The sequence below is a fragment of the Mirounga angustirostris genome, unplaced genomic scaffold (assembly GCF_029215605.1).
Source record: "Mirounga angustirostris isolate CCGP_5_RB_7025 unplaced genomic scaffold, mMirAng1.0.hap1 SCAF_7, whole genome shotgun sequence".
In the NCBI taxonomy this organism is placed as follows: domain Eukaryota; kingdom Metazoa; phylum Chordata; class Mammalia; order Carnivora; family Phocidae; genus Mirounga; species Mirounga angustirostris.
The window spans coordinates 127,605,066-127,632,269 of record NW_026991715.1 but is presented as its reverse complement, the minus strand read 5'-3'; the positions used below and the strand labels follow the sequence as shown (position 1 = coordinate 127,632,269).

The following is a 27,204-nucleotide window of genomic DNA, read 5'->3' as shown; positions in this document are numbered from 1 at the left end:
GAACTTACACAACTGAACACCAAAAAAAAAAAAAAAAAAAAAACCCCACCAAATCATCAAACTAAAAATGGGCAGGGGGGGCACCTGGGTGGCTCAGTGGGTTGAGCATCTGACTCTTGGTTTTGGCTCAGGGTCATTTGACCTCATGGGTCGTGGGATCAAGCCCAGTGTCAAGCCTTGCGTTGGGCCTCGTGCTCAGTGTGGAGTCTGCTTGAGACTCTCTGTCTCTGCTTCTCTCCCCACTCATGCTTTCTCTCTCTCTTTCTCAAATAAATAAATAAAATCTTTTAAAAAGGGGGGCAGGCAGAGGACCTGAATAGGCATTTTTCCAAAAAGACATACAGATGGCCAACAGACACATAAAAGATGCTCAAGCAAATCAAAACTACAATGAGGTATCACCTTACACCTGTCAGAATTGCTAGAATTAAAGAGACAAGAAATAACAAGTGTTGGCAAGTATGTGGAGAAAAAGGAATCCTTGTAACAGTTGGTGGGACTGTATATTGGTGCAACCAGGGGGAAAAACAGTATGGTAGTTCCTCAAAAAATTAAAAATAGAATTACCATACGATCCAATAATTCCACTACTGGGTATTTACCAAAAATAAAAACAAAAACACTAATTCAAAAAGATATATGCACCCCCATGTTTATTGCAGCATTACTTATAATAGCCAAGATATGGAAGCAACCCAAGTGTCCATGTATAGATGAATGGATAAAGAAAACATGCCATATATATATATATATATATATATATATATATATATATATATATATACACACACACACACACATATATGTCTATAAAATGGAATATTACTCAGCCCTAAAAGGTGAAATTTTGCCATTTCGGACAACATGGATGGACCTAGAGGGTATTATACCAAGTGAAGTGACTCAGACAGATAAAGACAAATACCATATGATTTCACTCATATGTAGAATTTTGAAAACAAAACAAATTTTGAAAAAAAAAAACCAGACAAATACAGAGAACTGATGGTTGCCAAAGGGGAACAGAAGGGATGAGTGAAATAGGTAAAGGGGATTTTTTTAAAAAAGTTGGTTGCTTAAATGATACCTACCTACTATCTCCTTTTTACATCCTCAATTTTATGAAAACTTGTAAAATTAATCTTCCAGATATAATTCTGGTCATGGGTAAAATTGTGAAACAATCAATCTTGATCTTCCCCCACCTTCCTTACTAAGCACTCTTTTTTACACCTGGGACTTATTTGCAAGCCTAAAGTCTTTTCCACCTGCCTGCAACCAAATTGGGTGTCTCTACTAAGAAGAAAACTAGAATTTACATCAGCATAGAAAGACCTCATATATGTGATGAAGATCCTGGTCCCTTAAGATACTCAGATTACATTAAAGGACCTCCTCCAAACATCAATGTCTTAAATTTGCAGAGGGTTGAAGTCATAACAATGGGATAACTGAAAAGTGGAGTATTTTGTAGACAAATGACCATGCTCTGTGCCTACATCATCGATGTATGGCTGTTTACATCATCTGCATGAAAATATTTTAACTTTGTGTTAACAAACCATAGTGACTTACAATGTATGACTATTCAACTTTATTCAGAACATTATAAAACAATACATTTAACAAAAGTATGTTTATTTCCATACAATGCTTTTACATTTTTCTCACCTCAGTTTTATCTAAAGCTAAGCCAATATCTTCTTCTAAGGCACTTTATTAATAGTGTATGTTCTTTAGACATGGAATCCCTTTGGGCAACATGCAACATTCAAATGTCTGTTGGCAATACACTTTTACAAAATATTTATGATGTCTGGAAATAATAAACCTCAACACCCATGACCACACAGCCCCAGGGGCAGTGGGGGACATACACAAAATCACAAAAACATTACCAACCAGTCAAGCACATTTTGGCTAATATCCATAATATCCATTCACAAATAACGTTGCTTGTGTTGGTCAGGAAGAATTTAAAAATATTTATAGATCAAAAGAAAGGGTCAAAGACAGAACTGAGCATGGAGCACACCAAGTTAGCTGATAGGGCAGTCCTAATTAATTCTTTCTGCTTCTAGCTAGAGGGGGTAATCAATACAATTAAACCCATAGTTTAAAAGCTTTTGTGGAAATTCACATTGTAACAGAAAATAAATTAAGGGCTAATTGCTTCTAAGGGATTCATTAAATGACATGTGCTAGACAGGTATCTCTCTAGTGCATTTTAAATATAATTTGACATTAAGGTAAACACATATGCCAATGATGCTTCCTTTGCTTAAAATAAACAAAATCTGTGTACTATCTTCTGTACTTGTCCCTTTTTGGGGAGGGACAGGCAAAAGTAAAGGAGCACAGCTTCATTGTAAGTATTGCTTAAATATGGTAATCAAAAAAGTCATATCATTTTTTATTTTTAAAAAGGTTAAGAGATTTTATTTTATGTCTTCTAAATGGAATGCCCTTATATTTTGTATCCATTAGTTTGTATGTAACTGAGTTTACAGCTCCTTCGAATATCAGTATGTGTAAAGTTTATTGGGGTAATTTCTAAATTGAGAGAGAAGAAGATCACTGTATCTGTATATATGGATGTAACCTCACTTAAGCTGGCCAGGGTCAACAAAGATCGATTATAATCTGAGAAACACAATGGGAAAAATTCAATATAATAAGTCAGATCTGATAAACCCAATTTTGGATCATGAGAAAATTCTATATCCAAAAATATAAGCCATTACAAGTCAAGATTTAATTACAGCAGTATTCTTATAAAAAAAAAAAAGGAGGAGTCCATTATTTATGGGCATTGTGAATACTTTTCTTATCTAAAAGCTATCTGAAACTACTAAAAATATCTATATTTATTCATAAATATTGACCCACTGGATCAAAGTGTTACTTCCCAGTCTAGGTTTTACAAATGTTTCTGGTAACTTGGTCCTGGCAAGTGCCCTTGTTCCTCCCAGGCCCCATAATAATCACTGCACCCTGGTCTCTGAAATGTTTTAAAGAATGATGAACCACAAACCTCAGGAATTCCTGAAAGTTGCTATTAAATTAAAAACAGAGCAGCCAAATTCTTTGCAAATGACTTCTTTGATGGAAACAATTATTTCCAACCTGTATCAAGAAGGGAATTCTTTTTTAGGTGCCTGGGGAAGAGTAAACATGCCAAGTATATTAGTCAAGGTCACTTGAGGGGAACTGTTTTGTGGATTCTTCTTCTGAGCTCCTGAGTAGAACCCTCAACTCTAGTGTCCCTCAGATCATAACAATACCAGTGCAGCCATAAATCTTCCCAAAAGTAGAGCTGGTCTATTCATATATTTACTTGGTTTCAAAGAGCAGGAAGCCTGCGAAGGTAGAGAAGCGCTGGTGGTCCCCATGAAGAGCGCCATTGCCCATTCTCAGCCAAACCTCATCCCCTTTAGCCAGCTTCAGTACTGCATGGTTGCTGGACGTATCTGACTTCCCCTTTGTTTCATAACTGTAAAGAAAAAAAGGTACCAACTACTTAGTCTTTGCAGTGGACAGTCACCTCTTTACCAAAGTATGTCCTCCCCTTCTCCTCCAGACTCTCATGCACTTAGACTCCTATGATTAAGTTCTCTAAATAGCATGTGAACAAAAATGACATGTACCACTTATAGGATTGGACAACACAACTCTCCCAAACACCTCTCCTTGCTTCTTCCTCATTATGACCATGTGGATTGGTAATGACAATGACCAGAATGACCTTGGAAGCCAAGTGTTGTAGCCTGAGTTCTTGAAGACTATGTTGCCAGAAGCTCTGTCTCACTTGCCCCAACCCGGAACAACCACTCTGGACTGTTCCATGAGAAGAAAAGTGATTTCTATTATGTTTAAGCCATTGGGTTAATGTTATAGCAATTTAGTCTACCCTAACTTATTTAAAATTTGGTACTGAAGGATGGTTTTGCTATAAGCCAAACTAAAATATGTTGCATTGGCTCAGGATCAGGCAGAGAGACAAATATTGTGGGCTTGAAAGCTGGAGACCTATGTCGTGATGGGGCAAAACATTTAGGAAAACATCGGATAATGTGGAAAGCAGACCTTATGTCTACCAAGCCTATACCCTAAGAAAGGAAGTGACTGGGGCGCCTGGGTGGCTCCGCTGTTAAGCATCTGCCTTCGGCTCAGGTCATGATCTCAGGGTCCTGGGACCAAACCCTGCATCGGGCTCCCTGCTCAGCGGGAAGCCTGCTTCTCCCTCTCCCACTCCCCCTGCTTGTGTTCCCTCTCTTGCTGTGTCTCTGTCAAATAAATAAATAAAATCTTAAAAAAAAAAAAAGTGACTGGAAAAGGCAAAATACTGCTTTTAGTAAGATGTTTCTGCAAAAGACTAGTTCAGACAAAACCTGAGATGTCTGAAGCACAGGAAGCAGAAAGGGAGAGTCTAGAAAGTTGAGGTCTAACAGGGTTGGAAAAGCCAAGTGCTTTTATACCAGAGATAGCAGAGATAGTCGATGTTGTCCTATTAAGACTTCTCATTCAATCTAATAGACACAGCCTGTGACATAACTTGATGGATTAAAAATATTGCCTTTCTACCTAAATCTATTGTTTAGGTAGTCAAGACAGAAGGGCCTGAAAACAAGGAATCAAGGAAAGAACAGGCTGAAAAACTGTCAAGAAAAGAATGTTGGGTGTGGTTTGCTAACACATATAACTGACTGGTAGCAAATGGAATAAAAGCCTGCTAAGTTTCTGAGGAAATGGTATTACCCAGAAACCCAAACCTGGCTCACAAAGGACTTGGGATGTTTGACTAAATACTAAATACTCTTAGACCTCAAATTTGCACGAGCAGGAAGTGGGCTGTGAAAGACCCCAGGGAAAGCCTACTCACTTTTTAGATGGAGACAAATAAACAAGGAAGGTCCTCTCAGAGAACAGAATTAGGGGCCAAAGAGAAAAACAGCTGAGAGGCTGACTTGATAAAAAGGATTGCTCATTCCTAAGCTTTGAGCTGGATGCATGAACTGCAGTTTTGGATGTCTTCCGTGGGGGTGGAGATGGGGAGACATACATTCTAAATGTAGAAGAATTCAACAGCTACTTGGTAGCCAGAGGAGCAGAGAAGCCTAGCTTTTCACCAGACTCCATCTCCCTGCTTCCAGAGGAGCAGCTCTACTTTTCCTTGCTGCCCTTGCCTTGGTTGAGGGGAGTTAGGGCTGGGGAACAATGTAACTGTATTCTCTGAATAGAATGTGTGATGCATAAACATCTTCACAAGCTTGTTGCTCTTTTCTCCTTCTGACTATGGCAATGACAATGACCAGGGAGAATTTGCAAGTCCGTTTTACAGGTGACAGAACTGCTTTCACCAGTCTGCATCTCTCAGAACCCAGATACAGCACCTCCCTTCCAACCTGCCTCCACCCAAGCCCTCCTCCACCCTCTCTGCCTCGCCCTTCCCCATCCTGGAGCTGGTCAAGCAACATCGAGTTCTGCAGTGTTTGAGCTGCCATATTGAGTCTCTCTCTCTTTTTAAGAATTTATTTATTTATTTGTTTATGAGAGAGCACAAGCAGTGGGGAGAGGCAGAGGGAGAGGGAGAAATGGACTCCCCACCAAGTAGAGAGCCGGACGCAGGGCTCCATCCCAGGACCCTGGGATCATGGTCTGTAACAAAGGCAGCCGCTTAACTGACGGAGCCACCCAGGTGCCCCTTGAGTCTCTTTTTTGCAGCAATTTCACCTACTTCTCTTTTTCTCTTTTGGTTTTTCAAATACATCTTCCCACTGGAGGCCAGGTACCAGAAGAAATGGCAATCCTCCCAAGTCATCAAAAATGACAGGGATAAGATAGCAACTAGAGTTTTTAATAAATAACTCAACCACCCATTTAGTTATGGGAAAGATGTTGGCTCTCTGCCTCTTTCCCACATCCTAAGCTTATATCAGAACAAGTTGTAATATTTCTTTTTAAGATAATTTTTTAAAGATTTGTTTATTTATTTATCGGGGGGGCACAAGCCTGTGTGCACATTAGAGTGAGTGGGGGGAGGGGCTGAGGGAGGGAATCTTCCCAGTAGACTCCCCAAGAGCAGGGAGCCCCATGCAGGGCTTGATCTCATCACCCATGAGATCATGACCTGAGCTAAAACCAAGAGTGGGCTACTCAACCGACTGAGCCACTCAGGCGCCCTAAAACAATTTTTTTACAAGAAGCTCTAGGGCCAGGCATAGCCTAAAGACCCGGGTCTACTCCCAGCTCTCTACCTGTCAGCTGAGGAAGATAGTAGAGAAGACCATCAATAGGGGTGAACTCTGGCCAGAGTAAGAAAATAGAAGAAAAGGCTGAGAAAGAAGGAAAGAAGTTATGAGTTAAGGAAAGAATACAAATGGGGGCGCCTGGTTCAGTCAGTTAAGCGTCTGCCTTCTGCTCAGGTCATGACCCCAGAGTCCTGGGATGGAGCCCCGCATTGGGTTCCCTGCTCAGCGGGGAGCCTGCTTCTCCCTCTCCCTCTGCCTGCTGCTCCCCCTTCTTGTTCTCTCTCTCTGTCAAATAAATAAATAAAATCTTAAAAAAAAAAAAAAGACTCTCTCTCCCTCTCCCTCTCCCCCTGCCCTGCTCTCACAAGCACATGTGTGTTCTCCCTCTCTCAAATAAATAAATAAAATCATTTAAAAAAAAAAAGATACAAATGATTAGTTATGGGGAGTGTTGCTAGTGATTAGCTCAAGGCCTTTTATCAACCTGCTTATTCTTAAGTTCATCAGATTTATTTCCTCCCAAATAGTAATTATAATCTGGCCATATATTGGTATATGGGAGCTCTTGGTGATGACAGGTCAGGTGCTATTGATTCTTACACACTCCCTGGCATTTGCCATCCTTTGAGCAAGCCATGGTGGCATGGTTGATCCCTGTGATAGAGAAGACCACCCACCTGTACATGCTGAACACTGTATTGCCATTGTGCATGAGGTACACATACACTTCTTCAACATCCTCATGCTTCATCATGCTGAAGGTGAAGAAATACACACCTGAAAAAGGCAGGTATATAGCCACATTTGTATTAATATATTGTACATCGAGGCCCGGGAGATATACTGTATGACTTCCCTTTTTTTGTTTCTATTCTATTTGGTATGTAGGCTCTTCTTCGCCTTTATTTGTATGAGTGTTCCTTTATCTGCTCTCACCTTCAAACTACTTTAAAGTTTTTTGAGACTTTCTCACTGTGGGTACTATGTATCCCCGATAAGTGCTTACGGTGAGGTACATGCTATTCCTAGGTATCAATTAACTGTCATTAGGTTAGCGCCTACCACAGGACTCTTATTAGACAAGGTACAGAGCCCTGCGTGGATGAACACACAGCCTCCGCGGCCTAACAGAATGAACCATGTGTAGCATTACAATGGATGAGTACCCTCAGCACAGAGATGTTACCCAGAGATAAGAAGTATTTTAGCAGATAAGTGTTTATCAGTTCTGAAGAAATAGTTTTAGTAATTTATCGTGTTATTCATTGTAAGTAGATGAACTTATGTACAATAAAGAGAGACTCAACTATGACTCAGCGGCATGACCTTGCTACTAAAAATAGGGATCCTTCTCATTTGTAAAGGATCAATGTATTTTAAAAGATGTGAGTTTTCTTATAAGTCTCTAGGCCACCTAACAGAAAGGAACTTAATATGACCCGATACAGTCTAAAAGATTAAAACGAATCAAAAAGCAGAGAGATGAGCAAAAAGGAAAATCTTCCCAACTCCAAATGATGTGGGATTTGAGAGTGCATTTTGGAAAGATGAATGAATATACATCATCAAGCTTTTATGGATTTCCATGCTACATTTTTAAACTAGTGACCTTGTCTTAGTCCATTTGAGCTGCTATAACAAAATGCCACCAAATGAGCAGCTTAGAAACAACAGCAATTTATTTCTCGCAGTTCTAGAGGCTGGAAGTCTGAGACCAGGGTGCCAGCACGGTCAGGGGAGAGTCTTCCTGCAGGTCACAGACTTCTGATTGTATCCTCACATGGCAGAAGGGGTTACGGGACTCTGTGGGGCCTCTTTCATGAGGGCACCAATCCCATTCACAAGAATTCTGCCATCATGAGGTAATCATGATAGGCCTTTGGGCCCTACCTCCTAATACCATTAACTTGGGCCTTAGGTTTTCAATGTATGAATTTTGGAGGGACACATTCAGACCATAGCAGCAGGCCTTGTAAGAGAAAAAGCCAGAAATGTCTTTAAAAAAAAAATAGCATGGCACAGTCCTATGCTTTTTTTCAAATGTACAATCAAGTAAGATAGAAGCTGTAAGGGTATCATGTTGACCGCCTGCTTCTGAGTCAAGTTGAACCAATTGAAGAAGTGTGATTATGCTTCACTTAGTGCCAGGCTTGCATATTCAATACGCTGGGAATGAAAGAACTGGTATAAAAATCAGTCATATCCATTCGTATGCCTAGAGATTGGTTCACAGATGAAAAGTAAAGGCAGATTAAAATTAAAGGACTTGAAGAAAGCAGTTTATGGTGTTTAGGTTTTTATATTTTACAAAACGTATTAGACACACACACATACACACACGATACACGCATGTGACAATTTTCAATGCCTCAAGAAGATAAAGCTGCAATCAAAATGGCAGGAAAAAGTATTGGTTCTCCTGAAACAATGATGGCTGCTATACAAAATAGATTGCAGAAGCATGTTAGAAAGAGCAGACTAAGGGGCACCTGGGTGGCTCAGTCGTTAAGCGACTGCCTTCAGCTCAGGTCATGATCCCAGGGTCCTGGGATCAAGCCCCACATCGGGCTCCCTGCTTGGCAGGAGGCCTGCTTCTCCCTCTCCCACTCCCCCTGCTTCTGTTTCCTCTCTCGCTGTGTCTCTCTCTGTCAAATAAATAAAATCTTAAAAAAAAAAAAAAAGAAAGAAAGAAAGAGCAGACTAAGACACCAGATGGGGAATAAATGAAATGCCTAGAAGTGGAAATATAAAAGTGAATATATATCATATCCACCTATGGCTTTCTTCTGCAAGGGAAGATACTGAAAGAAGAGGCAACACACTTGTGCTACAGTTTTCAGGTCTTTGTGTTACTGTAATTGCAAAAATCAGCCTTCTCTGTCCCATCACTACCAAAGTCAAAAAGTAGAAAATGCTCAATTTGTCATCTATTGGATGAGGTTTAAAGTGGGAGGCAAATGATGGTTGTTACCAAATGATGACCCAAGAGAGTTCCAAAAAACTACTAAATCTTTGAACTTCCATTATAAAGCCCTTGAAAGCAATGGAGCCATCGGGCATCTCGAGGTGCTTATGTAAACTGCAGCCCAGATAGTGTGTAACAAAATAGTTACAAGATAATTGTAAACCTTCAGAGCAGAAAATCACATAAGAAGGTTTACAACTGGTTGAAGTGTGATGAAAGATCGCTTCTATCACTTCATATATCTGTTTATTTCTGAGTTTAGCTACATGGAAAACTAAATCAAGGCATTAAAAGCACTTGTGACAAATGTAGTATGGCGACTGCATCCATCATAATTTTCCTCTATTCCTTCTAGATCCCACACAGGGAAATAAGGAGCATTGAAAACAAACACCAGAAAGAATCCATTTTTCATAAAACTAGGAGTCTGAAAAAAGCCAATAAACTTCAAATACTTGTAAGTTTGTCAAATGCAACAGACAGCAGGCAGAGTCGCAGAGGCAAGGAGTTTTGAGGAGGCCAAGCCGAGGCAGATCTCACAGTACTGGAAAAAAGGCACTCCCTGATGGAGAAGGGCCACACATGTGGAAAAGCAGCTCTTACGAGCATAAGTGGTGTTTTGGGGGAACATTGCTAGATAAAGTACAAAAAGTGAGGTGAGTGGTCCTAAAGTGGCAGATTTCTGAAACTACCAGCAAAAACAGGACTCCTAAGGGCAAGAGAACTACACGTGCAAGGCTGGGTCTCACAAGTCTTCCCAGACCCACTGCAGTCTGAGGAGGGAAGCAGAGGAAGTGTGGCCACACAGAGAAAACACACAGAAGGGCCACACTTCAAAGAGCAGACTGAGTCCCCTGCTAGCAGGAGAGGGAACCACGGAGCCGGAAGTATGCTGAAGTCCCTCCGCCTTCAGCAGAAATTACTGCCCCTGGCGGGTCTAGGGAAATCCAACTCATTCAACCACCAGTTAATTTTAGAAAGTAGAAAACATGAGCAGAAACTACCTATAGAGGAAGAATACTCACTGAGAAGAAATGTCAGGTAGCAGATGAAAACTGTAACCAAATATTCCATCCTGAGTTTAAAATATGTTAATGAAGCAAATCCCTCCATGAAAGAACATTATTAACTCACGGCAGAAATGTCCAGACAAAGGGCGCCTGGGTGGCTCAGATGGTTAAGCGTCTGCCTTCGGCTCAGGTCATGATCCCAGAGTCCTGGGATGGAGTCCCGCATCGGGCTCCCTGCTCCACAGGAAGCCTGCTTCTCCCTCTCCCACTCCCCCTGCTTGTGTTCCTGCCCTGGCTATCTGTCTCTCTGTCAAATAAATAAATAAAATCTTAAAAGAAAGAAAGAAAGAAAGAAAGAAATGTCCAGACAAGAGGAGGAACTAAAAACTGGGACTAATGAGTAATGTTAGACATAGAAAGAGTAAAGAAAAATCACAGAAATAAGACAGAAGAAATTGGAAGAAGCAAAAAGGAAAATTCATCCTCAGCATATGTAATTAAGAACATGCAGAATAGTGATAGAGAAAGCAAACAACATGAAATGGAAATTAAAAAAAAACAGCAAGAGATTCGAGAAAATAATAGATACAGAAGACAGATGAAGAAAAGTTAAACACAAAACCAACAAAACATAATGGGAGCCCTTCACAAGTTAACCAACCAGTGGTGTCCTAAAGTGTGTGTGTGTGTGTGTGTGTGTAGGGGGGGATGCTTGTGAGTGGTCAACCCCAAAGGGGAGGAGTATTTTATGATTGACATGGTTTAGAATTGCTGCACTAGGATGACGATAAAAATCTAGTGACCTTTTCATTGGTCTTACTATAGTTCAAAAATATCCCATAGACAGGGGCACCTGGGTGGCTCAGTCAATAAGTGTCTGCCTTCGGCTCAGGTCATGATCCCAGGGTCCTGGGATCGAGTCCCACATCGGACTCCCTGCTCCGCGGGAGGCCTGCTTCTCCCTCTCCCACTCCCCCTGCTTGTGTTCCCTCTCTCGCTATCTCTCTCTCTGTCAAATAAATAAATAAAATCTTAAAAAAAAAAATCCCATAGACAATGTGCCCACTTATTGCCTGATTGCCTAACACAAGTCAGACTGTTCCCAATGCCACCCCACCTTAGTACAGCAATGAGAAGGAAAAACAGTGTTTAAATTTATATTTAAAAATATAATTCAAAGAAACTTTTCAGGGCAAAAAGAAGGCTTACAACCACATATTCAAAGGACAGCAGGAAAAGTCTACCCAGACGATCAGCTTGTGGTGGCTGAAAGTAAGGAAGTTGTAGGGGCTGAATGCTGACCCCCAAATCGGCCCAATTCCTAAAATCTCCAGGAGCTGCAAATGATACCTTATATGGCAAAAGGGACTTTGCAGGTCTGATTAAATTTAGGATCTTTAGATGGGGAGATTATCCCAGATTACCCAGGGGGGCCCAAGGTGATCACGCTGCCCTTGAGAGCCAAGGAGGTCAGAATCTGCCAGGAGGTGACGTGACCATTGAAGTAGAGACTGACATGATGTGGCTGACAGAGAGGGAATGTCGACAGCTTCTCAAAGTTGCAGGAGGCAAGGCCCTCGAGCTTCCAGAGGAACCAGCATTGTCTATACCTTGACGTCAGTCCAGTCACACTGATTTTGGACTTCTGACCTCCAGAATTACAAGAGAATAATTGTGTGTCATTTTAAGCCCCTTAGTTTGTGGGAATTTATTAGAGCAGCAATAGGAAATGAATACAGAAGTGCTCGAGAAATTTTAAAAATTCAAATAAAAAAACTATTCAAAGGATCAGGTCCTCCTTGGGGTGGTGGTGAGAGGAGGGCACCGTAATGACACATTTAAACTGTGAGAATTATGATCTAAAGAGTTTTAAAGTCAGAGGTAACTATGTCCTCTGAGGGATTATTTGCTTCAGTTCGAATCAGAGTCAAAAATCTTAGTAATCATAGAAGTGTATTCATCTGGGACGGCTGGGTGGCTCAGTCAGTTAAGCGTCTGCCTTCCGCTCAGGTTATGATCCCGGGGGGGGGGGGGGGGGGATGGGGGGGCGGGTCCTGGCTCAGCAGGGAGTCTGCTTCTTCCTCTCCTACCGGCTCATGCTCTCTCTCTCTCTCACAAATAACAAAATAAAATCTTAAAAAAAAAAAAAGTGTATGCGTCTTTTTGAATTCTAATTAATTTACTTTGAAATCCAACAGAAACCTATATATGAGCTGATTGTTTTAACCGGAATCAGAAAGAATTCTCAACTCTCTTAGTGTCTTCCTTTCTTTGTTTCCTCTTCCTTCATTTTCCTTCCTCCCCCATTCCCTCACCTCTTTCCTACCTTCTTTCTGTCCTTCCTTCTAGATTGCTAGTTGAATAATTCAGTCATTCATTTATTTTTACATCTCACCTGATACTGGAGCCCCAAATCTACCAGTCATAACATCAAAGAAGTTTCCGATGTTCGTCTCCACGCTGCTGAAGATAATCCCGCTGTTCTGATTGCTGAAGTGGGTTGCCAGAGAAGCCATGAATGCAATCTAAGGAAAGTTAGTTAATAGGAAATTTACCTTAAAGAAATGGGGTTTTTATAAAAGTAAGTTTAGTTCAATATTATTTGTAACAACTAGATCGGAAATAAACAGAAAAAAATTAAATAAATCATGGTAATTTCTAACATTTTATGCTATGAAGCCATTAAAATGATAGTATATATCAGCAGTTCTCACCTTGTGTTTCAAAATGTTTTTTGAAATATTAAAATTCTATTACTGAGAAAATTTGGATGAAATCTACTTATAGCTGTTAAATGCTATTAAATGCACATTAGCATATTAAAGGATCTGAGTAGGCCTGCAGCCAAATAACCTTTTAATTTTGTTCACTCTGTGTTATTTTTTTCTCCAAAAGAACTGTGATATTATGATTTGTAATAAATATACATTTAGTCTTTGTCCCAGTTTTTGGCACAGAGTTCCCAAAACCATTGGAATATCTTAAGTGTTTAGGGAGAGCAAGGGGTCTTTTGTTATGTTAATGAGGTGACTTTTGGAAAGCCCCTAGGTAACCTAAAGATAGGGGCTCATTGCCATTGGAGCCAACGCTGGGATTAGAGGGTTGAAACTTTCAGTCCCACCCCACATCAGGAAGGGCAGAGGGGTGGGCGGTTGAATTCAATCACCAATGGCCTGTAACTTAATCAATCAAGCCTATACAATGAAGCTTCCATAAAAACTTAAAAGAAAGGGGTTCAGAGAGCTTCTAGGTTGGTGAACATGGGAAGTGCAGGAGAGTGGTACTCGGTCTTTGAGAGGTCAGGGAAGCTCCGCACCCCTTTCCCTAAACCTTGCCCTATGCATCTCTTCCATCTGGCTGTTCCTGAATTATACCCTTTTACAAGAAACCAGTGATTGAGTAAGCAACATGTTTCTCTGAGTTCATGCTGGCAATTACTTGAACCCCAGGAGGGTTCATAGCCTCCCCTTCATAGCCGGAATGTCAGAAGCACAGATGACAATCCAGACTTAGAGTAGAGTCTGAAGTTGGGGGTGGCAGTCTTGTAGGGCTGAGCTTTTACGCTTGGGATCTGATGCATTCTCCAGGTAAGTAGTGTCAGAATTGAGTTGAATTGTAAGGACACCTAGCTTGGGGGTGTGGGAAAACCCCCCCACACTGGAATTGTACCGCTATTAGACAGTCACATTTGAAAATCAATGTCAGTCCCCCATCCACATGAGTCATTGTAACTGAGTGTGAGTTAGATCAATAAATTCTTGGGGCACCTGGATGGCTCAGTTGGTTAAACGACTGCCTTCGGCTCAGGTCATGATCCTGGAGTCCCGGGATCGAGTCCCACATCGGGGTCCCTGCTCAGCAGGGAGTCTGCTTCTCCCTCTGACCCTCCCCCTCTCATGCTCTCTCTCTCTCAAATAAATAAATAAAATCTTTAAAAAAAATTCTTTAGCTTCCTGGGATTATCAGTCTTCAATGAATGGGAGTTTTAAGGGAGGGGCTGAAAGAGGAGAGAGGGAATAATTTGAAGTTTGGAAGACCCAGGGGAAAGCAGGCTTAGGAGAATCAACACGGAAAGGATTTGGACAGTCAGAAAGACAGCATGAGGGCTGTGGACTCGGAAGCAAGGGGAAGGAGAAGGATGACCCCGAAGGAGGGATTTCGGAAATGGGAATGAAGGGGCCTGGAAGTCACCCTTCTTTATAGGCTGCCTGAAACAAATCATTCTTCCTCTGTAATGCCTCCTTTAAAACAGGTGAATGTAGGGGGTGCCTGGGTGGCTCAGTCGGTGAAGCATCTGCCTTCAGCTCAGGTCATGATCCCAGGGTCCTGGGATGGAGCCCTGCATCGGGCTCCCTGTTCAGAGGGGAGTCTGCTTCTCCCTCTCTCCTCAGTGGGGAGTCTGCTTCTCCCTCTCTCAGCTCATGTTCTCTCTATCTCTCAAATAAATAAAATCTTAAAAATAAATAAAATAAAATGTGTGAGTGTAGTTCTCCCAAATTATTACATTGTGGTTTTAGGGTAAAATAATTGATGGAGCATTTTAATAATTGCCCAGGGTGCGCTCCATCAGACTGGCTACTCCAGGGCCCCCTGGCCCTTGTATAACCATCACAGGTTTAGAATTAAAGTTTCTAGGTTTGGGGATATTAATCATCCCTCTCATTAGACACCTTTAACCTGGCCAAGCGGCATCTGTCTTCTTTTCTTTGTAAATTTTTGCCGGCCCATTAATCCCAGGTTGCTAAGATTATTAAACAGCGTTCCTTTACAAGTGACAAAACCTCAAAAACAGTTCGAGAAACACAAAAGACCTCTCAGGTTATAACTTAGAAAACTCGAGGCCCAGAAAAATGATGGAATGTATCCGAGGTCAAACAACCATCAGATATGCCCAAATAAAAAGCAAAGTTTTCCCCCAATTGATCTTTCAGAAAGAGTCTCTGTATTCTGATTCTTTAAAAGTCTCTCAGGCTATGGTATATTCTCTCAATTACACACAGCCCCCAGCTGTGTGAAATAATATTTCAACTTTAGATGCTGCCACAGCAATCTGCTTTCAGTAGAAACCATACTTCAGATTTTGAATTTGGATCTTTTCTGGGGCTATCAATAGGCAATAGACCCTTTCTTGTGATGGTGGGCAGGGGCAGCGGGCCACAGCCCCCAGTCAGCCACACCGTCGAGAGCGTCAGCAACTAATGATACACTTAACAACCATTATAATTAATAATAAACACTAACTTTCAATGTTGATAGAAATCCCTTGGAAAAATCAATTTTAAAAACATCAGCCAGGAAATAAAGAAATAGCCAAGACTTAGTAATTTTCTTGGTGACCTAACCTTGCATTTGCAAGTTTTAGATGTTATTGGCCACAAGAATTTTGAACATCACTTAAAAGGGAAATAAACAATAGACAAATGAACACGTAAGCTTAGGATAAAATATTCAATTATAGCCTCATAAATAGATTCAAAACATGTTAAGCTGAAATAAATATAATTTAGTCTAAACTAGGATGGATGACTCAAAAATAAAATGTCTCTAGCGATAAAGAAGATGCTGATGAGAAAAGTTTATTTCTTTTTTTAAAGTTTTTTTTTGAGGGGGGGCACCTGGGTGGCTCAGTCGGTTAAGCAGCTGCCTTTGGCTCAGGTCATGATCCTGGAGTCCCGGGATTGAGCTCCGCATCAGGCTCCCTGCTCAGCAGGGAGTCTGCTTCTCCCTCTGACCCTCTCCCCTCTCATGTGCTCTCTCTCTCTCAAATAAATAAATAAAATCTTTAAAAGATTTATTATTATTATTATTGACAGAGAGATAGAGAGCACAAGTAGGCAGAGAGGCAGGCAGAGGGAGAGGGAGAAGCAGGCTCCCCAGTGAGCAGGGAGCCCAACTCGGGCTGGATCCCTGGACCCTGGGATCATGACCTGAGCCGAAGGCAGCCACTTAACCGACTGAGCCACCCAGGCGCCCCAAGAGAAAAGTTTAAATAAAAACTGCCACAAGATCTTGAGTTGATAGAGAATAATACTTATATATTAATATCCATATATATGATTTAAATTGGTAAATGTAACAAAATGAATAAATAAAATATTTGAGGTAGACACATTCCATTTATATATTTGAGTTACCAAAACCCTTTTTATTTAACATCTCTTCCAATTTGGAAAACGGGACATTAGCTGATACTCAGGGCTTCTGTGTATTTAGTCTAAGAAGGGAGCTGAATTTCAACTTCTTAGGAATGATTTCAAAATGCTCTTTGAAGAGTACAGGCCGCCTGCCAATGCCCTGCAGTGGGGTTGAGCAAAGCCAGCCTCGGGCATGCGGGCATGTGGGCCAGCAGCCATCAGTGAGGATGTGAAGAGGCACTCGGGCCTTCTGCTTCCTGGACTTCAAGGGTCTGGGCAGTTTAGAAGTCCCATGGAGATCTGCCCAAGGTGACTTACCTGCAGTTCTGGCGGAATCCCCGGGTAGCCCTTTTCTCCCTTGGGGCCATGCTGCCCTCTTTCGCCTCGTGGCCCCAGGTCACCTTTGTCTCCTTTCTCACCTTTGGCCCCTTCATGGCCAGTGGCTCCATTATTGCCATTGTTCCCATGGTTTCCTTAAATCACAAGCAGAAGGCATCATAGGAGAAAGCCCCCATCACTCACACTGACCATCTATTGTTATACAAATGCAGACCTGTTTTTTTTAAAGATTTTTTTATTTATTCATTCCAGACACAGAGATACAGAGAGAGAGAGAGAACATGAGTAGGGGGAGAAGCAGAGGGAGGGGGAGAAGCAGGCCCCCCGCCGAGCAGGGAGCCCGATGCGGGGCTCCATCCCAGGACCCTGGGATCATGACCTGAGCCAAAGGCAGATGCTTAACCATCTGAGCCACCCAGGTGCCCCAGACCCTTTCTTCGAAAATGTTCGCTCTCAATTGCAAAAGAAGACCATTTGAAACAGTCCCAAACACAGCCAAGGAGGCATCATCAAATGGGTTCTCTTACATGGGACACTGAAGACAGCCTTAGCTACTCAAGTCTCCAAAGCCTGTTTTTCCTATAAAGCAAGAGTTGGGTGAAAAATTTTGAGGACTGATGATCACAGTATCATTTATAATAGCAGAGATTAGAAACAAACAATACTGGAAGAGCTCAATTAAAAAAATGGCACATCCCAGTAAATAATGTTACATCATCACAAAAAAAGAATGCTAAAGGAAAATATTTAATAACATTTAATAATGTTCATGATACTTCTAGATAAAAAAGTTATGAATCAGTAGAGACAGTGCAATATTATGTGTAAACAGTACTTATATATTATGTAAAAATATTTCCAGTGGTTTTGTTTTTTTTTCTGAATGGATGAAACACGAGTGGTTTTGTGTCCTGCTATGTACTTTTTCGTCTCTTTGAATTTTTCTGTAAAGGATGTGCACCACTTTTATCACCGAGGGAGATGTAAAATCACTGATACAAATTGTAACAATAATTTTGAAAGCAAGACTTAGATAATGATTTCAACTCGTCACTTTGCCACTAAGAGACAATTTCTACAACTCTCCCTTTATTTTATATTTGTTGAATTTCACACCCTGTCGCAGTTTATTTTGCATGCTACCTTTGGTCAGGTATTATACCAGGTTTGCAAACTCTCCAGATAATTGAACTTTGACTGTGTTTGCAAGTTAATGGGCCCAAAAAAAGCCATTTTGATTGGGAAACATTTAGTCAAGGCCAGCTTGTTCTGTACCCTCAAAAGAGTTTAGACTTCAGAACATTTTAAGAGGATGAATATTCTCTACCCCCAATCACTGCACCTGCTAGAGCCACCCTTAACATTCCATGACATAGACTCCAAGACAGTAATCACGGTGTAAAGTCTAACAGAATGTTTTCTCACGTTAAATTTGGTTTCATAAGAGAAGCCACTCAAAAGTATATTAAAAAATCAAAACTCGGTGAACCCGGGTGGCTCAGTCGGTTAAGCGACTGCCTTCAGCTCGGGTCATGATCTCGGGGTCCTGGAATCAAGCCCACGTCTGGCTTCCTGATCAGCGGGGAGTCGGCTTCTCCCTCTCCCCCCTGCTCCCGCGCTCTCTCTCTTACTAGCTCTCTCTCTGTCAAATAAATAAATAAAATATTTTTTAAAAAATTAAAACTCAGTTGATAAATGTTAACATCACTGAGGGTAAGTGAGAGAAGAGCAAGTGGACTTCTGTCAAATCCTGAGAAAAAGTCCTACCCCCAGTAATTAACCTGTAAAGAGGAAAACAATTAACCCTCAGATGGATTTGGGAGTCCTAAGACAGAGAGGATCTGGGCTACCCTTTCCTTGGCTGACCCCAGACACTAGCCAGTTTTCAGAACCTCCCATGTCTGGGGCACACTCTGTAGGGTAGGGTGTCTGAATGGAGCCTGACAGCGTTTCCCATGCCGCCATGTGGTGCTGGAGCCCAAAAATGTTCCCATGAGCCCAAGAGAGGCATGAAAGTCAACCAAGAGATAGCTGAACGTGGACAGACCCTGAGACTAAGGGAAGAAAAACTTAGCTAGACGCAGAATCAGACGTAAGGCTGCGTAGTTCAGTGAACGGCACTGTGGAGACGGCTATAGCCAGCCCAGTAGGCGCTCCTCTCCTCCCCACCTTCACTTCCTAAGTTCCCTGAAAGTTAGATAGTGTGTTGCATGAAGTGCGTTGTGGCAGAAAGGCCCAAACAAGAGCATGTCCAATAAGATCCCATGATTCTGTACTCCACGCTGGTGAAGAGCCTCCCCCTCTCTGCCGCCGACAGTGCATCTGGTGCCCCAAGATGACGAACACCTGTGGGATGCTGCAAGCTGGATAAATAATAAATACTATAGAGTTTATGGTATATTGTTCCACCGAATTGGCTCTGTAAACCCAGTCCTCGCCCAAAACTCTCTTTCGGATTTTCCATGCACACCCTTTGGATCACGCACAGTGAACCCAAATTATTTCGATTCGCCCTGGCTCTGATTTTGGCACAGTGCCCAATTAGACTGGCAACAAACAGAGCATTTCTCTCATCCTTACCTGGAATGCCAGGGGGGCCAGGGGGCCCCGGGGGACCTTGGTAGCCTCTGAAGCTGTATTCTCCATGGCAACACTTGCTGCAGTCTGGGGGCGGTCCTCCGGTTTGTGGAGACTTTAAAAAAGATAGAGAGAGAAGCTTCAGAGAATGGTACTGGGGAGTCATTAGGACTTGTGAATTTCCCTTGGTCTCGTCTTTTGGGTAAGTTTAACTCCAAACAACCTACGACAGCATCAGAAAAGCTGGTGTGGGGTGGGGGCTTGAATGGCATGCTAGCTAAAGAGAGCCAATGACCAAAAGGACAAGGAAGCCAGAGGGTCAAAAGAAGGGCATGCTCTTTGGAAGGAGTGTGGTGTTGGCAGGGGATGGGGCAGTGTTTCTGGGAAGTACTGTCTTGAGCTACTGGTGACGGCCAAGGAGGAAACCCCTTCAGAGGTGGACTGGGAGGTAGCCCTCTCATTCCCAGCTGCCAGGAGCCTCCCCTGTCACTCCTTTGAGTAGGTGACCCTCAAATGGTAAGAACAATCAACTTCCAAGATACTTATTAAGAATTTCTATATTCAGGATACTGGGATAAGAGTTCTTAGAAATTTTGAGTCAAAATGCCACTCTTCCCGTCACAACACACTTAAACTGCCTTAGGACATGGAGGAAACAAAGTATTCTTTAGCCCAGCAAATTACTATTAAGTATCTACATCTTGAAACAACTTTAACTCCCCCTTAAGCAGTATTTAACCTCAGGTCCTGTTTCACATTTTACTTCAAAATTCTAAAAGATTATCACATCGTTCGAACCAATATTCAGTGAGTACTTAATGGGTACTAAGTGTACTCAAATGTGACACTGAGGGGACTTGCTTATTTATTTAAAGAAAAATTTCTAAAATGTGTGCTTACTGTTGAGGAGCTACAGATCTAGTACAAGAGCTAGATTCACTGATAAAATTTAGAGTGATACTAAACTGGTAACTTGCCTTTTGATTGTGTAATATAAAATATTTATGGAAATTTTCCTAAACTTGAGTTATAATTCAATGGTCTGTTGAAAACAGTGTATTATTTCTAAAAGATTCTAAAGAAAGGGAAGGAGCAAAAGAGGGAAGGATAAGAGCAGAGGGAGAAAGGAAGGAAGAATTTGAAATTCAGGTTTTCTCTATTGCTAGAAATCCAAGCAGAAAAGTGAGTCAAGTCTTCCATTGCTGCACATTTAGACTTCACTATTTTTTGTTGTTGTTTAATCAAAAATGGGCTTGGACGTTTTCCTCACTCCCTCATTCCTTTTCCTTTAAGGCCTCCACCACGCTCATCAGGGAAAATGCAGGCTATCTGTAGTCTGAGCATTCTCTTGCAACACCTCAGAGCCGGAGTCTCAAGTGATCAGGGGCCACAATGTGGAGCTAACTCCTGTCTAGTCTTCTGCCCACCAGACCCCACACTGGACAGATATGGGAGTCTGCAAAAACCTTTGGTAAAACTGGTGAAGGAAAAGAAAATCAGCTAAAGCAAGTGGTCTGGGACAAGGAAATTCAGACACTTGGAAAGTCAGACACCACAGCACCACCCCACCTTCTAATCCAAGGACGTAATCTGAGAAGTAAGTATTTCATAATTTCCTGGTATGATTTTGCTAATGTGAAATACAGTTTTTTTAAGTTCCAAGAAATCCAAGGCTCTGCCAATAATGGGCTTTGAGGGAGAAGGAGGGAAAATTCTGAAGCGGGAGCCATTTGAAAATAGAACTGAGTTCCTGGGATGCTAAGAATTTTAGGAACATGTCTGTCCTGGCACCAGAACTCCTATCTCAGTTCTGTGTGGCTTTAGTGATGTCACTCCCCCCCCCCACCGCCCCCACATCATTTTTCTTGTCTACTAAATTAGGGCACTGGGTAAAATGGCCAGGAAATTTCTTGCCAGCTCTAAGAGCAAGCAAAGATACTAAGGTCTTTCCTAAACCCTCAAATAATGGTTTAGAAAAATTCTATTTGTAAAGTCTGGTGTCTGAATGTGAGAAGTTAGCTCCAGGAGAGCGGGCTGCTCGGGGGGGGGGGGGGGGTGGGTGCCCAAGCTACTCGGGAACACTTCGAAAGCAGAGAGCTGCCACCCCAGCAGGGAGAATCTTCTGGTTCCTACTAGTTGGTCATGTCCTGAGAGCCCGCCTACAACATTCACAAGTTCCTCTGGCCTGGTCCTTCACAATACAGTCAAATGGAATAATGCTTGCAAGCCTTTTGAGGGACCCTTAGAACAAGTTAGACAGGATGTGTTAATTCAGAAGTTATCACCTAGGTAAGGGACAATTACACGCTAGGGAGTCACTACATATACCCTCTTAAGTTTATCAACCCTTTTCTCATAATCAGGTCAAATGTGAAAGCCAAAGGAGAATGAGCAGCACGGGAGGAGGAAGGGTTCTCTAAGACAAGTCCCAGCCCTTTTGTGGATGGAGGCCATGGGGCAGCTACTCAGGTTCAGCTCTGCTGTTAGCGAGTGACTTCTCAGAAAGAGGGCCCACAGCTCCTTCTTTAACCGAAGAACGAGAGAAGAGAAAGGAGAAGGGAAGTGGGAAGAAGGGGAGGAGGGAGTCCAGGAGGAGGAGGAGGAGGAGGGGAGATTGATAAAGGAAGAAACTGCCTAGAAAAGAGAGCCCAAGTCTGCTCTCCCCCCAGTCTCTGCACACTCTACCCACCACGAAGCCCATGGCCAGAGTGCTTTTTCTAGAACATACGCCAGACCATCTCACTGCCCTGTTGTGAGCAAACAAACACAACTTTGGCAGGCAAACTAAGGTCTGAGCTCCTTAACCGGCCAACAGAATCTTCCAGGCTGGCACTGAGATCATCCTGTGTCTTCCTTGAACAGCTCAGGGGCTCCAGCTGCGCCCATCCCTCCCAGGCTCTCTCATCTCTTTGCCGTCCCACATAGTTTTAGATTTTATGTCTTTCGTGGATAACGATCCTTTTTGCCTCACTTTTGGGATCCACTGCAGCGGCCACCACCACTCTGGCACTTTCTCCCCAACTGCCTTTTGTGCAGAGATTTTGTTTACCACACGGTATTCAATGATCTGTTCATTTGTCCCCACGAGAGCCCTTCAGAACTGTCCGGAGATAGGCTTGGGCTTATTTATCCCCATCCTAAAGCTTGGCACATACTAGAAGCACAGGAAATCATAGGTGAAACAACAAATGAGGAAAAAGAAGAATTAAAACAAGAGAGGCGGGGAACGCAGGCAAGAAGGGGAACACAGGAAAATCCTAAATGCAGTGAGTCTCCATACCCATTGGCAGAGGAGCCTATTGAGGATCGCCAGAATATCAATGGTTCTAAATCTCCTCAGGATCTGCTGTTGGGGGTTTGTTTGAAAATACTTCAGGAGCCCAGGAGGGTTTGAAAGCCCACCCCCTCCCCACTGCCACTTCAACAAAAGAAAGCCAGGAAGTGACTTCCCGCCCCTCTCATCTGACTCCAGCATGTTGGCTGCCTACTCAAAGGTACGGCGAAGTAGAAATGTAATTTGGATTCCAGTGGTCAGCTGGGTGTTGGTTGCCAAGAAATAACAACAAACAGCCTACATCTGCCTTCTGCTGCGTCTGGGAGCACATACTGCGAAGGCCAGGGAGGGCCCAGCAAAGATCCCACCCACTGAAATGGAAAGTCCAGGTCAAAGCCTGGATGAAAATGAAAATATCTTCACCACAAGGAAATACAGAGGACCATGAGTCACCCTCCAGCCAAAAGATTATCAGATGAGGGGTGCCTGGCTGGCTCAGTCAGTAGAGTGTGTGACTCTTGATCTTGGGGTTGTGAGTTTGAGCCCCACGTTCCACTCCACGCTTAGTCCCAGAGTCTACTTAAGACTCCCTCTCCTTCTGCCCCTGCCCCCACCCCGTGCACTCTCTTTATCTCTTTCTAAAATAAATAAATAAATCTTAAAAAAAAAAAAATAAAAGGATTGTCAGATGAAAGGACAATCTCTAAAAGTGGGCTTTGAAAAATAAGTATTTGGAGGTTATTATTTCTTTTGTGGCTCCTTAAAGAAACAATTTTTTATTTTTTTAAAAAAGATTTTATTGATTTATTTGACGGGGGGGGGGGGGACGGGGAGAGCACAAGCAGGGGGAGGGGCAGAGGGAGAGGGAGAAGCAGGCTCCCTGCTGAGATCATGACCTGAGCCCAAGGCAGACGCTGAACCCACTGAGGCACCCAGGTGCCCCAAGAAACAATTTTTTTTTGACACGGTCTGACAGAACAGTCTGGGCGACTGCACTGTGCAGCTGAGTTAGAAATCCCAGCTCAGCCCCAGATCTCTAGCTGATCGTGTGTGGGGTTTCAGTCTGATCATATCGCCAGTCTCAACCCAAACTTTTCAGTCTATGAGAGGCCAGGCTTGGATTTCACCTGCATGAACATTTCCAGGGCCTGTTGAATGCAAAGACACAGTGAATTTTTGTTCTAAAACCTCTTCGTTCAAAGCTCTTGTAATTCAAGGTAACTCTTCTTGCCCCCTTCCTCTGATTTCAGCATGCCAGATGCCGAGAAGGTAAGTCAATATCCGTTTTGTCTGTTCTTAATGTTTTAAATGAAATTGAATTTCACCAATTTGCAATTCACTACATTGAAACCTGACCTCACTCCAAAAATCCCCAAAAAGAGTTGAAAGATGTTTCCTTGGACACTGAGTTCACACCCAGGGAAATAAATCAAGTCCTCTGTGATTATCAGGCTTTAAATCACACAATGAAGTTTTGCTTTTAATACACAGGCAGTCTTTTTTGCTCTAACTCTATGGTTCACAGGCTGAACATAGAGGCTTAGCAACCTAGACTACTATAAATCAAATAAACAAGCCTGGCATGAAATGTCACCGTCAACTAACACATCAAAGTGAAAAACTCAAAAGGCAACTTCTCCCTGCTGGGAAGCATTAAGAAAATCCAACTCTCTTAGAATCTGCAAATGATTGTCTCCAGCAATCCGATACGTCTTATCTGCGTGCTCAGCACTTTTCACACCAAGAGAGCAAGAAAGAAATCAAGTCAGAGCACAGCAGGGAGCTGGCTGCTCTGTTCTTGACCCCGGGGGACACCGTGTCCCCCCACATCCTCTGCTGATTTCCTAACAGAGATCGGCAGTCGTACCCCGCCAGGACCCCAGAGCAACCCAGAAAGACCCCCACAAGCAGCACAGCAAACTTCTCGAAAGCATTGATCCTAAGAATCGCAGCTGAAAAAGAACAACAAAACTCGTTAAGCTTTCACAGTAATCCTTAGAAGAGAATTCCGAGTACCTGGCCCCAGAATGGGGTGATCTGGGCTAGGTCATCTACCTCGGGGTGCGGTAGCTCATCTGGTCTCAGGGGTTTTAGGTCTGTAGAAGTGTTATTATCCACAGTCCCAGTTTTAGGATGGCTCCGCTCTCTCACTTTCTCCCTCCTGGAGCCGCTACGGCCAGTCTGCTGGTGGCTTTGCACTATTCTCGCCTCTACTTTATTAGCTCTTCCGCTCACCTCCATGTATTCATCTTGACAGAGGCAAAATGGGAGGAAAAGCAAAGCCAGCAGGTGCCAAGAGCCGAGCTGCCTCCCGAGCATGATTCTCAACAGAGCCCCAGAGCCTCCTGGAGAGCACGGCGGGGCTTCTCAGGCAAATGCCAGGGCTGGAGAGGCGAGCTGCCGCCGGCTGGGCTCTTTTATACTTTGGTGTGTAATAAATAAGGCTGCAGGCATGCCAGAGGGAAGCAGTCCTCCTCCCCAGGCAGGACAGCCCCCATTCATCACTCCCCCCCCCCCCCCCGCCAGGCAACCGGGTTGATACGTGCAGCTCCCAGTTGGTGGGGTTCATAAATGTCACACCTTGGCACGTTTGTGTTAAAGTGTGAGGGAAACATACACAACCAGCTGGAAACAGAGAGCATGTGTCCAGAGGTTTGCTTTCGTGATTAGACATGTGCCTTCGCGGTCTGAGATGCTTTTGGAAAAACCTGCCCTCAGGCTTGCCAGGAAATTTGGGCTTCACTGCATCAGTTCTGTCTGAAATGGCCAGGCGGACTAGTTCAGGGCAATCCGGAGAGCTCATGCACTCTCGCTGTACAGCTAATGCTTCTCCACGCTGGTCCGCTTAAGGGAACTCATTCCTCCTTCCAGACGTCAGCAGCAGAAGGCAGTTGGGTGACTCCAGAACGCTGAGCTGGATTCGGGTGCAGAGTCCCCGCGTCTAGCAAAAGCATTTCCCCATTCTAGTCTAGATTTCCCTTTCCCCTTTGTTTCCAAAAGCCAAGGTTAAATTAAAGTCAGTGATTGCCAGATGAAGGTACAACATCCTGCTTTCTATTAGAAGACGCTTGTCTGTCTCTGGCTACTCATCCTTCTGGCATATTCTTGATTAAAATGGAAGAAATGGAAAGGGCCAAACCAAACACGCTGCTTCATCAGATCAGAATGGAGAGAATTATCATTTCTTTTATTTGCTACACTTATTTTAATTTGGTCAAAGAGCAAATGGATATCCCTAACTTCTTTATGATAATAAATTAAGGGCATTTATGTAGCCGGGCCATGAAAATTTGCTTCTATTTACATATCGTTTCATTTAATATTACTCATTCACTCACAAAACAAAAAGTCACTGCCCCCCCTCCCCCAGGAGAATTGCAGAGACCTTGGGACTTAAGGGACAATGAGTGGCAAGTGTCTCCTGCTCAGTGGACAAGCATGGCACTGTAAGAAGGCCAAACCTGGGAGAAGCCAGGCCTGATAATGAGGTGACAGAGCAGCTGGAAAGGGGGAAGAAGCAGCAAAGGACCTGAGACCCAGAAGTCACTGATTCAAATGGTATCACTTTTGCCGGACAGCTACCTCTATATATAGGCTATATATAGTCATGCCTATTCAAAAGCGAGCAGTTCTCACCCAGTGGCGGATCAGAGGCTCTGCCATCCCCATCCCGTAAGTCTACCCATCCAAAATTTCCTCACTGTTGAGTTCTTGGAGACCTGTGATGAGCCCTCCTAGGCAGATATCCCTAGGGAAGGTAGTACATCAAGCTGTTATCTGGCATTAACTCTTACTGAGGATTTCTTTCCCAGACCTGGAGCTGAGACGGGTGTTGTGGGCAAGCAAGTGGATGGAATATCGCTGTGAGAGAAAAGGCCCAAGGGAGTGTCTTAGTGGGGATGCTCCCTCATGGAGGCCTGGAAACAATTTTTCAGGGAGACCACAAAACAAGAAATGGCTCAGAAATCTAGGTCACCTCATTCAAAGTTTTCTAAGAGCTGTCCCTGGCACCTCCCACAACCTGGACCATCTGGCTAACTAGCTACAAGTCAACCTCTTCTGACTTTCAACCGCATCGAGGCTTTCCACTGCTGTTTTCAATCCTTTCAACTATTCTAGTAGTTCTCAATCCTGGCTGCCCATTGAAACAAACCAGGAAGGTTCTAAATATATCAGTGCCTGGGCCCCATCCCAGAGCAATTGAGTCAGAATCTCTAGTGGGGCCTGGGTGCCAATAGTTTTCAAAAAGTTCCCTGAGTTGATTTTTTTTTTTTTAAGATTTTATTTATTTTATTTGAGAGAGAGAGAGTATGAGAGGGGGAGGGTCAGAGGGAGAAGCAGACTCCCTGCCGAGCAGGGAGCCCCATGCGGGACTCGATCCAGGGACTCCAGGATCATGACCTGAGCTGAAGGCAGTCGCTTAACCAACTGAGCCACCCAGGCGCCCTCCCTGAGTTGATTCTAATATGCAGCCAGGGTTAGGGAGTTGCTTACCCATCCTCCCCTTGACTCAACAGGAATAAATAAAAATATCTATAATTTGGTGAACACTTACCATGTGTCAGACAAGTATTTCTTTGCTTTAGGTTACTGACTTCTCACAGCAAACCCATTATTGCCATCTTTTAGATGAGGAAACGGGGGCTCAGAGAGG

The 27,204-nt window shown here is 43.1% G+C and overlaps 1 protein-coding gene across 3 annotated transcripts; it reads right to left on the bottom strand.

Annotated features, from left to right (window-relative positions):
- Positions 1-1,579: 1,579 nt before the first annotated feature.
- C1QTNF3 (C1q and TNF related 3) lies at positions 1,580-25,013 on the bottom strand. Of its 3 annotated transcripts, none has more exons than XM_064596804.1 (6): positions 24,606-25,013; positions 19,280-19,391; positions 16,679-16,833; positions 12,622-12,751; positions 6,929-7,028; positions 1,580-3,493 (listed from the first exon to the last, which is right to left on the bottom strand). In XM_064596804.1, exons 1-6 carry the CDS (start codon positions 24,867-24,869, stop codon positions 3,334-3,336), a joined length of 921 nt encoding a protein of 306 aa, XP_064452874.1. In that variant the 5' UTR covers positions 24,870-25,013; the 3' UTR covers positions 1,580-3,333. The 3 variants fall into 3 exon arrangements, with proteins under 3 accessions (XP_064452874.1, XP_045718577.1, XP_045718584.1); XM_045862621.3 differs by having other exon boundaries at positions 24,567-24,970; XM_045862628.3 differs by having other exon boundaries at positions 24,786-24,967.
- Between the last annotated feature and the right edge of the window lie 2,191 nt (positions 25,014-27,204).

What these genes read in the sequence shown, in the direction of transcription:
- C1QTNF3 (XM_045862621.3), bottom strand. Translation starts at nt 24,869, where the DNA reads ATGCTCGGGAGGCAGCTCGGCTCTTGGCACCTGCTGGCTTTGCTTTTC. An exon ending in TGGCCCCCCTGGCATTCCAG is followed by an intron (nt 16,834 to 19,279) that starts GTAAGGATGAGA and finishes TTGTGATTTAAG; the next exon opens with GAAACCATGGGAACAATGGC. An exon ending in ATTTGGGGCTCCAGTATCAG is followed by an intron (nt 7,029 to 12,621) that starts GTGAGATGTAAA and finishes TGCCTTTTTCAG; the next exon opens with GTGTGTATTTCTTCACCTTC.